The following is a 14039-nucleotide window of genomic DNA, read 5'->3' on the forward strand; positions in this document are numbered from 1 at the left end:
AAAACTAAGTATACTGAGTTTTTCACATTTTTTTTTTACTTATTTGTTTATCATATTTCTCTTTTTTATTACATTATGTGTTTTATCTTGTATATAGTAAAACAAAAAGAGAAATCAAATAAATAGATAAATGTAAAAAATGTGGGGGAAACTTAGTATACTGAGTTTTTCACATTTTTTTTAACTTATTTGTTTATCATATTTCTCTTTTTTATTACAATATGTGTTTTATCTTGTATATAATAAAACAAAAAGAGAAATCAAATAAATAGATGAATCTAAAAAATGTGGGGAAACTTAGTATACTGAGTTTTTCACTTATTTGTTTATCATATTTGTCTTTTTTATTACATTATGTGTTTTATCTTGTATATAATAAAACAAAATGAGAAATCAAATAAATAGATAAATCTAAAAAATGTGGGGAAAACTTAGTATACTGAGTTTTTCACTTTTTTTTTAAACTTATTTGTTTATCATATTTCTCTTTTTTATTACATTATGTGTTTTATCTTGTATATAATAAAACAAAAAGAGAAATCAAATAAATAGATCAATCTAAAAAATGTGGGGAAAACTTAGTATACTGAGTTTTTCAGTTTTTTTTTTACTTATTTGTTTATCATATTTCTCTTTTTTATTTTATTGTGTTTTATCTTGTATATAATAAAACAAAAAGAGAAATCAAATAAATAGATACATCTAAAAAATGTGGGGAAAACTTAGTATACTGAGTTTTTCACATTTTTTTTTAACTTATTTGTTTATCATATTTCTCTTTTTTATTACATTATGTGTTTTATCTTGTATATAATAAAACAAAAAGATAAATCAAATAGATACATCTAAAAAATGTGGGGAAAACTTAGTATACTGAGTTTTTCCAAATTTTTTTTTACTTATTTGTTTATCATATTTCTCTTTTTTATTACATTATGTGTTTTATCTTGTATATAATAAAACAAAAAGAGAAATCAAATAAATAGATGAATCTAAAAAATGTGGGGGAAACTTAGTATACTGAGTTTTTCACTTTTTTTTTTACTTTTTTGTTTATCATATTTCTCTTTTTTATTACATTATGTGTTTTATCTTGTATATAATAAAACAAAAAGAGAAATCAAATAAATAGATAAATCTAAAAAATGTGGGGAAAACTTGGTATACTGAGTTTTTCACATTTTTTTTCACTTATTTGTTTATCATATTTATCTTTTTTATTACATTATGTGTTTTATCTTGTATATAATAAATCAAAAAGAGAAATCAAATAAATAGATAAATCTAAAAAATGTGGGGAAAACTAAGTATACTGAGTTTTTCACTTTTTTTTTTACTTATTTGTTTATCATATTTCTCTTTTTTATTACATTATGTGTTTTATCTTGTATATAATAAAACAAAAATAAAAATCAAATAAATAGATAAATCTAAAAAAATGTGGGGAAAACTTAGTATACTGAGTTTTTCACATTTTTTCCTTATTTTTTTGTCATATTTCTCTTTTTTATTATATTATGTGTGCGCACGCAATTTATTCATCAAATTCACAAAATAATAATCGTATCAAAGCGTAATAAAGTTCAATAAAGCGTAATAAAACGTATCAAAGCGTGATTTAAAGCGTATCAAAGCGGGATCGAAGCGGCATCAAATCGTGAGGAACTAGGGATGTCCGATAATGGCTTTTTGCCGATATCCGATATTCCGATATTGTCCAACTCTTTAATTACCGATACCGATATCAACCGATACCGATATCAACCGATATATGCAGTCGTGGAATTAACACATTATTATGCCTAATTTGGACAACCAGGTATGGTGAAGATAAGGTACTTTTAAAAAAATTTGTAAAATAAGATAAATAAATTAAAAACATTTTCTTTGAATAAAAAAGAAAGTACAACAATATAAAAACAGTTACATAGAAACTAGTAATGAATGAAAATGAGTAAAATTAACTGTTAAAGGTTAGTACTATTAGTGGAGCAGCAGCACGCACAATCATGTGTGCTTACGGACTGTATCCCTTGCAGACTGTATTGATATATATTGATATATAATGTAGGAAGCAGAATATTAATAACAGAAAGAAACAACCCTTTTGTGTGAATGAGTGTAAATGGGGGAGGGAGGTTTTTTGGGTTGGTGCACTAATTGTAATTGTATCTTGTGTTTTTTATGTGGATTTAATAAAAAATAAATAAAAAAATTAAAAAAATAAATAAAAAACAAAAAAAAACAAAAACGATACTGATAATAAAAAAAACGATACCGATAATTTCCGATATTACATTTTAAAGCATATATACATATATATATATATATATATATTATCGGACATCTCTATGAGGAACGGTAACAAAGCGGGAAAAAATTCGTATCAGAGCGTATCAAAGCATAACATTACTTCGGCGATCGGGATATTTGTGGAAAAATTGACGAAAATGACGACGCTTTGCTCGCCGCTTTAAAGCGCGGCAAGCGCCGTTGGTGTGAACCAGGCATTAGGTGGGATTTACCCTGGATAACCTTATCCGGCTTAGTGTAGAAGGGGCCTTGGACTTCAGTTTATTTGGACCGTCCTCACGTCAAGAAGCAGAACGGATTTGTTTACTTCCTGCGTTGAACATAGTAGTAAAGATGATGGAATCGTAATGTTGTATAGAGCAACATTTTATGCGCTTGATGTTGGCACAAATCAATGGAAATATTCCTAGCACAGCTCTTGTCAGTCAATTAGCTGGCAGGCGGAATTCTGGCTGACAAAAGGCTCTTCGACAGCAAACTCACCTCGGTACAAAAAGATCGAGGTTTGGTGCAGGCCGGGTCACATGATCTGTCAGCCAGCGGTTGTGTCGTTGCCGGGCAGCCGCCTGTCAAACCATCATTTAAAAAGTCAGAGGTCGGAACGTAACATTAGAAACCAAAATGTATTCCGATACTTTTGTACTTGTTATCAGTTGTACACACAGTCTTAGTAGATCACCACATATACTACACACCATTTTTATACTTTGTACCGGTACCAAAATGTATTTCGATACATTTTGATACTTTTCCATACTTTTCTAAATAAAGGGGACCACAAAAAAATGTCATTATTGTCTTTATTTGAACAAAAAATGTTAGTGTACATGAAACATATGTTTATTATTGCAATTTAAATAAAATAGTGAACATACTAGACAACTTGTCTTTTAGTAGTAAGTAAACAAACAAAGACTCCTAATTAGTCTGCAGTAACATATTGTGTCATTTATACACCTATTATTTTGTACACATTATGAGGGACAAACTGTAAACAATTATTATTAATCTACTTGTTCATTTACTGTTAATATCTGCTTATTTTCTGTTTGAACATGTTCTATCTACACTTCTGTTCAAATGTAATAATCACTTATTGTTCTCTTCTTTGATACTTGACATTACTTTTGGATAGGGATGTCCGATAATGGCTTTTTGCCGATATCCGATATTCCGATATTGTCCAACTCTTTAATTACCGATACCGATATCAACCGATACCGATATCAACCGATATATACAGTCGTGGAATTAACACATTGTTATGCCTAATTTGGACAACCAGGTATGGTGAAGATAAGGTACTTTTTTAAAAAAAATTAGTAAAATAAGATCAATTAAAAAAAAACATTTTCTTGAATAAAAAAGAAAGTAAAACAATATAAAAACAGTTACATAGAAACTAGCAATGAATGAAAATGAGTCAAATTAAGTGTTAAAGGTTAGTACTATTAGTGGAGCAGCAGCACGCACAATCATGTGTGCTTACGGACTGTATCCCTTGCAGACTGTTGTTCTGTCTTGTTTGTTGAATTTATTAATAATATATGTAAAACCAGTGTTTAAGTTCACTTTGGAATTCAACAGTGAGGTGCACTTCCTCCTTTAGACAGCAGGAGGCAGCATTGCCTAGTTTACAGTAATGTCCATGATAGCAGGGCACAACAAGGAGTTCCTTTCAAGTAGACTTTAAGCTAGTTCAGTGACGATCGCAAACGTTTTCATCTGCTCGAATCTCATGCCAAACAAAGTATCATCAGTATGTATTGTTGAGTAGTATGCTAATATTTGATTGAGTTGTATTATTTGTTGGTTGTGGTGTAATTTGGGACGTTTTATGGCCAAAAGTCAGTCATGCTAATTTTCAGGAAATTCATACAGTGAAGTGAATGTTAGCATAGTAAGCTAGTTTGCTATAAAGCACTTATATTACATATTTTGTGGCATTTATTTGTCCATTTAAGTTCAATACACAGCATAATGCACGTTTTATCGTAATGGGATTGTGTGTGTGTAATAAGGCTGTGTGTGCATGCTTGTATGCTTTCAGTTTTACCCTTTTTTGGGTCAATAAACCTGTGGACAAGACGTTTTTCAGAGTGTTTGATCAAGAAAAGGTGTCAGGGTAAAGCCAAGATATTTCTACATATTGAGGGCGGCACAACTGTATTGATATATATTGATATATAATGTAGGAACCACAATAGTAATAACAGAAAGAAACAACCCTTTTGTGTAAATGGGGGGAGGGAGGTTTTTTGGGTTGGTGCACTAATTGTAAGTGTATCTTGTGTTTTTTATGTTGATTTAATAAAAAAACAAACAAAAAAAACGATACCGATAATAAAAAAAACGATACCTATAATTTCAGACTGATATTATCGGACATCTCTAGTTTTGGATGATTCCACACATTTAGGTATCGATCCGATACCAAGTAGTTACAGGATCATACATTGGTCATATTTAAAGTCCTCATGTGTCCAGGGACGTATTTGGTTGAGAAATGTTGTTTTTAAACAATTTGCTCAGGCATTTGTTGACAAAGTGGTGACCCTCGCCCCGTCTTTGTTTGTGAATGACTGAGCATTTCACGGAATCTACTTTTATACCCAATCATGGCACCCACCTGTTCCCAATTAGCCTGTTCACCTGTGGGATGTTCCAAACAAGTCTTTTTATGAGCATTCCTCAACTTTCTCACTCTTTTTTGCCACTTGTGCCAGCTTTTTTTGCATCAACTTCCAAATGAGCTAATCTTTGCCAAAAAATAAGAAAGTTTCTCAGTGTGAACATGAAATATCTTGTCTTTGCAGTCTATTCACTTGAATATAAGTTGAAAAGGATTTGTTGTGTTCTCGTTTTATTGACCATTTACACAACGTGACATTTTCACTGCTTTTGGCTTTTGTACAAAATCAAGATTCAGACAAGCAGAGCCACACGCTTCCGGGTTTAAAAACGGGTGTGTGGTGTGCAGAAGTAAGAACAACTCACCTGTGACGTTCAAGCCGTCCGAGCGTTGGCACCACACGTGGCGTGATGATCCTCTCCACGCTGCCGCTCGCCACTTGTATTCCAAACACTGTCCCTCTGGAGGAAGGATGTTGTCTTTTTAGTCAACACCACCATCTTCAGCAGTACACACAAACTGTACCAATTCATTAATTAGACAAGACCTATACAAGCAGTCCTGCAGCGTGTCCATTTGTGGGTGGTATCATGTGTGATACAAAAAGTCCGGCAAAGTGTCCAATTGTGTGTGATATCATGTGCTATACAAGCAGCCCTGCAGCGTGTTTACTTGTGTGTGATATCATGTGCGATACAAGCAGTCCTGCAGCGTGTTCACTTGTGGGTGATATCATGTGCAATACAAAAAGTCCTGCAAAGTGTCCATTTGTGGGTGATATCATGTGCGATACAAGCAGTCCTGCAGCGTGTTCACTTGTGGGTGATATCATGTGCAATACAAAAAAGTGCTGCAGTGTTTTTACTTGTGTGTGATATCGTGTGCGATACAAGCAGTCCTGCAGCGTTTTACTCGTGTGTGATATCGTGTGCGATACAAAAAGTGCTGCAGCGTGTTTACTTGTGTGTGACATGTGTGATACAAGCAGTCCTGCAGCGTGTTCACTTGTGGGTGATATCATGTGCGATACAAGCAGTCCTGCAGCGTGTTTACTTGTGGGTGATATCATGTGCGATACAAGCATTCCTGCAGCGTGTTCACTTGTGGGTGATATCATGTGCGATACAAGCAGTCCTGCAGCGTGTTTACTTGTGTGTGATATCATGTGTGATACAAGCATTCCTGCAGCGTGTTCACTTGTGGGTTATATCATGTGCGATACAAGCAGTCCTGCAGCGTGTTTACTTGTGTGTGATATCATGTGCGATACTAGCAGTCCTGCAGCATGTTTACTTGTGTGTGATATCATGTGCGATACAAGCAGTCCTGCAGAGTGTTCACTTGTGGGTGATATCATGTGCAATACAAAAAGTCCTGCAAAGTGTCCATTTGTGGGTGATATCATGTGCGATACAAGCAGTCCTGCAGCGTGTTCACTTGTGGGTGATATCATGTGCAATACAAAAAAGTGCTGCAGTGTTTTTACTTGTGTGTGATATTGTGTGCGATACAAGCAGTCCTGCAGCGTTTTACTCGTGTGTGATATCATGTGCGATACAAGCAGTCCTGCAGCGTGTTTACTTGTGTGTGATATCATGTGCGATACAAGCAGTCCTGCAGCGTGTTCACTTGTGGGTGATATCATGTGCAATACAAAAAGTCCTGCAAAGTGTCCATTTGTGGGTGATATCATGTGCGATACAAGCAGTCCTGCAGCGTGTTCACTTGTGGGTGATATCATGTGCTATACAAGCAGCCCTGCAGCGTGTTTACTTGTGTGTGATATCATGTGCGATACAAGCAGTCCTGCAGCGTGTTCACTTGTGGGTGATATCATGTGCAATACAAAAAGTCCTGCAAAGTGTCCATTTGTGGGTGATATCATGTGCGATACAAGCAGTCCTGCAGCGTGTTCACTTGTGGGTGATATCATGTGCAATACAAAAAAGTGCTGCAGTGTTTTTACTTGTGTGTGATATCGTGTGCGATACAAGCAGTCCTGCAGCGTTTTACTCGTGTGTGATATCGTGTGCGATACAAAAAGTGCTGCAGCGTGTTTACTTGTGTGTGACATGTGTGATACAAGCAGTCCTGCAGCGTGTTCACTTGTGGGTGATATCATGTGCGATACAAGCAGTCCTGCAGCGTGTTTACTTGTGGGTGATATCATGTGCGATACAAGCATTCCTGCAGCGTGTTCACTTGTGGGTGATATCATGTGCGATACAAGCAGTCCTGCAGCGTGTTTACTTGTGTGTGATATCATGTGTGATACAAGCATTCCTGCAGCGTGTTCACTTGTGGGTTATATCATGTGCGATACAAGCAGTCCTGCAGCGTGTTTACTTGTGTGTGATATCATGTGCGATACTAGCAGTCCTGCAGCATGTTTACTTGTGTGTGATATCATGTGCGATACAAGCAGTCCTGCAGAGTGTTCACTTGTGGGTGATATCATGTGCAATACAAAAAGTCCTGCAAAGTGTCCATTTGTGGGTGATATCATGTGCGATACAAGCAGTCCTGCAGCGTGTTCACTTGTGGGTGATATCATGTGCAATACAAAAAAGTGCTGCAGTGTTTTTACTTGTGTGTGATATTGTGTGCGATACAAGCAGTCCTGCAGCGTTTTACTCGTGTGTGATATCATGTGCGATACAAGCAGTCCTGCAGCGTGTTTACTTGTGTGTGATATCATGTGCGATACAAGCAGTCCTGCAGCGTGTTCACTTGTGGGTGATATCATGTGCAATACAAAAAGTCCTGCAAAGTGTCCATTTGTGGGTGATATCATGTGCGATACAAGCAGTCCTGCAGCGTGTTCACTTGTGGGTGATATCATGTGCAATACAAAAAAGTGCTGCAGTGTTTTTACTTGTGTGTGATATCGTGTGCGATACAAGCAGTCCTGCAGCGTTTTACTCGTGTGTGATATCGTGTGCGATACAAAAAGTGCTGCAGCGTGTTTACTTGTGTGTGACATGTGTGATACAAGCAGTCCTGCAGCGTGTTCACTTGTGGGTGATATCATGTGCGATACAAGCAGTCCTGCAGCGTGTTTACTTGTGGGTGATATCATGTGCGATACAAGCATTCCTGCAGCGTGTTCACTTGTGGGTGATATCATGTGCGATACAAGCAGTCCTGCAGCGTGTTTACTTGTGTGTGATATCATGTGTGATACAAGCATTCCTGCAGCGTGTTCACTTGTGGGTTATATCATGTGCGATACAAGCAGTCCTGCAGCGTGTTTACTTGTGTGTGATATCATGTGCGATACTAGCAGTCCTGCAGCATGTTTACTTGTGTGTGATATCATGTGCGATACAAGCAGTCCTGCAGAGTGTTCACTTGTGGGTGATATCATGTGCAATACAAAAAGTCCTGCAAAGTGTCCATTTGTGGGTGATATCATGTGCGATACAAGCAGTCCTGCAGCGTGTTCACTTGTGGGTGATATCATGTGCAATACAAAAAAGTGCTGCAGTGTTTTTACTTGTGTGTGATATTGTGTGCGATACAAGCAGTCCTGCAGCGTTTTACTCGTGTGTGATATCATGTGCGATACAAGCAGTCCTGCAGCGTGTTTACTTGTGTGTGATATCATGTGTGATACTAGCAGTCCTGCAGCATGTTTACTTGTGTGTGATATCATGTGCGATACAAGCAGTCCTGCAGCGTGTTCACTTGTGGGTGATATCATGTGCAATACAAAAAGTCCTGCAAAGTGTCCATTTGTGGGTGATATCATGTGCGATACAAGCAGTCCTGCAGCGTGTTCACTTGTGGGTGATATCATGTGCAATACAAAAAAGTGCTGCAGTGTTTTTACTTGTGTGTGATATTGTGTGCGATACAAGCAGTCCTGCAGCGTTTTACTCGTGTGTGATATCATGTGCGATACAAAAAGTGCTGCAGCGTGTTTACTTGTGTGTGACATGTGTGATACAAGCAGTCCTGCAGCGTGTTCACTTGTGGGTGATATCATGTGCGATACAAGCAGTCCTGCAGCGTGTTTACTTGTGGGTGATATCATGTGCGATACAAGCATTCCTGCAGCGTGTTCACTTGTGGGTGATATCATGTGCGATACAAGCAGTCCTGCAGCGTGTTTACTTGTGTGTGATATCATGTGTGATACAAGCATTCCTGCAGCGTGTTCACTTGTGGGTTATATCATGTGCGATACAAGCAGTCCTGCAGCGTGTTTACTTGTGTGTGATATCATGTGCGATACTAGCAGTCCTGCAGCATGTTTACTTGTGTGTGATATCATGTGCGATACAAGCAGTCCTGCAGCGTGTTCACTTGTGGGTGATATCATGTGCAATACCAAAAGTCCTGCAAAGTGTCCATTTGTGGGTGATATCATGTGCGATACAAGCAGTCCTGCAGCGTGTTCACTTGTGGGTGATATCATGTGCAATACAAAAAAGTGCTGCAGTGTTTTTACTTGTGTGTGATATTGTGTGCGATACAAGCAGTCCTGCAGCGTTTTACTCGTGTGTGATATCATGTGCGATACAAGCAGTCCTGCAGCGTGTTCACTTGTGGGTGATATCATGTGCAATACCAAAAGTCCTGCAAAGTGTCCATTTGTGGGTGATATCATGTGCGATACAAGCAGTCCTGCAGCGTGTTCACTTGTGGGTGATATCATGTGCAATACAAAAAAGTTCTGCAGCGTGTTTACTTGTGTGTGACATGTGTGATACAAGCAGTCCTGCAGCGTGTTCACTTGTGGGTGATATCATGTGCGATACAAGCAGTCCTGCAGCGTGTTTACTTGTGGGTGATATCATGTGCGATACAAGCATTCCTGCAGCGTGTTCACTTGTGGGTGATATCATGTGCGATACAAGCAGTCCTGCAGCGTGTTTACTTGTGTGTGATATCATGTGCGATACTAGCAGTCCTGCAGCGTGTTTACTTGTGTGTGATATCATGTGCGATACTAGCAGTCCTGCAGCGTGTTTACTTGTGTGTGATATCATGTGCGATACAAGCAGTCCTGCAGCGTGTTCACTTGTGGGTGATATCATGTGCGATACAAGCAGTCCTGCAGCGTGTTTACTTGTGGGTGATATCATGTGCGATACAAGCATTCCTGCAGCGTGTTCACTTGTGGGTGATATCATGTGCGATACAAGCAGTCTTGCAGCGTGTTTACTTGTGTGTGATATCATGTGCGATACTAGCAGTCCTGCAGCGTGTTTACTTGTGTGTGATATCATGTGCGATACTAGCAGTCCTGCAGCGTGTTTACTTGTGTGTGATATCATGTGCGATACAAGCAGTCCTGCAGCGTGTTTACTTGTGTGTGATATCATGTGCGATACTAGCAGTCCTGCAGCGTGTTTACTTGTGTGTGATATCATGTGCAATACAAGCAGTCATGCAGCATGTTTACTTGTGTGTGACATCATGTGCGATACAAGCAGTCCTGCACCGTGTTTACTTGTGTGTGACATCATGTGCGATACAAGCAGTCATGCAGTGTGTTCACTTGTGTGTGATATCATGTGTGATACAAGCAGTCTTGCAGCGTGTTCACTTGTGTGTGATATCATGTGCGATACAAGCAGTCCTGCAGCGTGTTTACTTGTGTGTGATGTCATATGCGATACAAGCAGTCCTGCAGCGTGTTTACTTGTGTGTGATATCATGTGCGATACAAGCAGTCCTGCAGCGTGTTTACTTGTGTGTGATATCATGTGCGATACAAGCAATCCTGCAGTGTGTTTACTTGTGTGTGATATCATGTGTGATGCTAGCAGTCTTGCAGCGTGTTCACTTGTGTGTGATATCATGTGTGATGCTAGCAGTCTTGCAGCGTGTTCACTTGTGTGTGATGTCAAATGCGATACAAGCAGTCCTGCAGCGTGTTTACTTGTGTGTGATATCATGTGCGATACAAGCAGTCCTGCAGCGTGTTTACTTGTGTGTGATATCATGTGCGATACAAGCAATCCTGCAGTGTGTTTACTTGTGTGTGATATCATGTGTGATGCTATCAGTCTTGCAGCGTGTTCACTTGTGTGTGATGTCATATGCGATACAAGCAGTCCTGCAGAGTGTTTACTTGTGTGTGATATCATGTGCGATACAAGCAGTCCTGCAGTGTGTTTACTTGTGTGTGATATCATGTGTGATGCTATCAGTCTTGCAGCGTGTTCACTTGTGTGTGATGTCATATGCGATACAAGCAGTCCTGCAGCGTGTTTACTTGTGTGTGATATCATGTGTGATACAAGCATTCCTGCAGCGTGTTCACTTGTGGGTTGTATCATGTGCGATACAAGCAGTCCTGCAGCGTGTTTACTTGTGTGTGATATCATGTGCGATACTAGCAGTCCTGCAGCATGTTTACTTGTGTGTGATATCATGTGCGATACAAGCAGTCCTGCAGCGTGTTTACTTGTGTGTGATATCATGTGCGATACAAGCAGTCCTGCAGCGTGTTTACTTGTGTGTGTGGTATCAAGTGCGATACTAGCAGTCCTGCAGCATGTTTACTTGTGTGTGATATCATGTGCGATACAAGCAGTCCTGCAGCGTGTTCACTTGTGTGATATCATGTGCGATACAAGCAGTTCTGCTGTGTGTTTACTTGTGTGTGATATCATGTGCGATACAAGCAGTCTTGCAGCATGTTTACTTGTGTGTGATTTCATGTGCGATACAAGCAGTGATACAATCAGTCATGCAGTATCTTTACTTGTGTGTGATATCATGTGCGATACTAGCAGTCCTGCAGCGTGTTTACTTGTGTGTGATATCATGTGCGATACAAGCAGTCCTGCAGCGTGTTTACTTGTGTGTGACATCATGTGCGATACAAGCAGTCCTGCGCCGTGTTTACTTGTGTGTGATATCATGTGCGATACAAGCAGTCCTGCGCCGTGTTTACTTGTGTGTGATATCATGTGCGATACAAGCAGTTCTGCAGCGTGTTCACTTGTGTGTGATATCATGTGCGATACAAGCAGTTCTGCAGCGTGTTCACTTGTGTGTGATATCATGTGCGATACAAGCAGTTCTGCAGCGTGTTTACTTGTGTGTGATATCATGTACAATACAAGCAGTCATGCAGCATGTTTGCTTGTGTGTGACATCATGTGCGATACAAGCAGTCCTGCAGCGTGTTTACTTGTGTGTGATATCATGTGCGATACAAGCAGTCATGCAGTGTGTTCACTTGTGTGTGATATCATGTGTGATACAAGCAGTCTTGCAGCGTGTTCACTTGTGTGTGATATCATGTGAGATACAAGCAGTCCTGCAGCGTGTTTACTTGTGTGTGACATCATGTGCGATACAAGCAGTCCTGCATCGTGTCCACTTGTGGGTGATATCATGTGCGATACAAGCCGTCCTGCAGAGTGTTTACTTGTGGGTGATATCATGTGCGATACAAGCAGTCATGCAGTGTGTTCACTTGTGTGTGATATCATGTGTGATACAAGCAGTCTTGCAGCGTGTTCACTTGTGTGTGATATCATGTGCAATACAAGCAGTCCTGCAGCGTGTTTACTCGTGTGTGATGTCATATGCGATACAAGCAGTCCTGCAGCGTGTTTACTTGTGTGTGATATCATGTGCGATACAAGCAGTCCTGCAGCATGTTTACTTGTGTGTGACATCATGTGCGATACAAGCAGTCCTGCAGCGTGTTTACTTGTGTGTGACATCATGTGCGATACAAGCAGTCCTGCGCCGTGTTTACTTGTGTGTGATATCATGTGCGATACAAGCAGTCCTGCGCCGTGTTTACTTGTGTGTGATATCATGTGCGATACAAGCAGTTCTGCAGCGTGTTCACTTGTGTGTGATATCATGTGCGATACAAGCAGTTCTGCAGCGTGTTCACTTGTGTGTGATATCATGTGCGATACAAGCAGTTCTGCAGCGTGTTTACTTGTGTGTGATATCATGTACAATACAAGCAGTCATGCAGCGTGTTTGCTTGTGTGTGACATCATGTGCGATACAAGCAGTCCTGCAGCGTGTTTACTTGTGTGTGATATCATGTGCGATACAAGCAGTCATGCAGTGTGTTCACTTGTGTGTGATATCATGTGTGATACAAGCAGTCTTGCAGCGTGTTCACTTGTGTGTGATATCATGTGAGATACAAGCAGTCCTGCAGCGTGTTTACTTGTGTGTGACATCATGTGCGATACAAGCAGTCCTGCATCGTGTCCACTTGTGGGTGATATCATGTGCGATACAAGCCGTCCTGCAGAGTGTTTACTTGTGGGTGATATCATGTGCGATACAAGCAGTCATGCAGTGTGTTCACTTGTGTGTGATATCATGTGTGATACAAGCAGTCTTGCAGCGTGTTCACTTGTGTGTGATATCATGTGCGATACAAGCAGTCCTGCAGCGTGTTTACTTGTGTGTGATGTCATATGCGATACAAGCAGTCCTGCAGCGTGTTTACTTGTGTGTGATATCATGTGCGATACAAGCAGTCCTGCAGCATGTTTACTTGTGTGTGACATCATGTGCGATACAAGCAGTCCTGCACCGTGTTTACTTGTGTGTAACATCATGTGTGATACAAGCAGTCATGCAGTGTGTTCACTTGTGTGTGATATCATGTGCGATACAAGCAGTCCTGCAGCGTGTTCACTTGTGTGTGATATCATGTGCTATATAAGCAGTCTTGCAGCGTGTTCACTTGTGTGTGATATCATGTGCTATATAAGCAGTCTTGCAGCGTGTTTACTTGTGTGTGATATCATGTGCGATACAAGCAGTCCTGCATCGTGTTTACTTGTGTGTGATATCATGTGCGATACAAGCAGTCCTGCATTATGTTTACTTGTGTTTGATATCATGTGTGATGCTATCAGTCTTGCAGCGTGTTCACTTGTGTGTGATATCATGTGCGATACAAGCAGTCCTGCAGCGTGTTTACTTGTGTGTGATATCATGTGCGATACAAGCAGTCCTGCAGCGTGTCCACTTGTGGGTGATATTATGTGCAATACAAAAAGTCCTGCAAAGTGTCCATTTGTGGGTGATATCATGTGTGATACAAGCAGTCCTGCAGCGTGTTCACTTGTGGGTGATATCATGTGCATAC

The 14039-nt window shown here is 39.8% G+C and overlaps 1 protein-coding gene across 1 annotated transcript in view; it reads right to left on the reverse strand.

The window, feature by feature from the left end:
- Positions 1-14039, reverse strand: part of thsd7aa (thrombospondin, type I, domain containing 7Aa) — a 256727-nt gene that overhangs the window by 15540 nt on the left and 227148 nt on the right. Inside the window, exons 25-26 of the mRNA XM_062029375.1 lie at positions 5311-5406; positions 2797-2879 (exon numbers count right to left, since the gene is read on the reverse strand). Of these exons, the coding sequence (XP_061885359.1) occupies positions 2797-2879; positions 5311-5406 (179 nt within the window). The remainder of the gene's footprint in view (positions 1-2796; positions 2880-5310; positions 5407-14039) is intronic.

This window comes from Entelurus aequoreus, linkage group LG20, assembly GCF_033978785.1.
Source record: "Entelurus aequoreus isolate RoL-2023_Sb linkage group LG20, RoL_Eaeq_v1.1, whole genome shotgun sequence".
In the NCBI taxonomy this organism is placed as follows: domain Eukaryota; kingdom Metazoa; phylum Chordata; class Actinopteri; order Syngnathiformes; family Syngnathidae; genus Entelurus; species Entelurus aequoreus.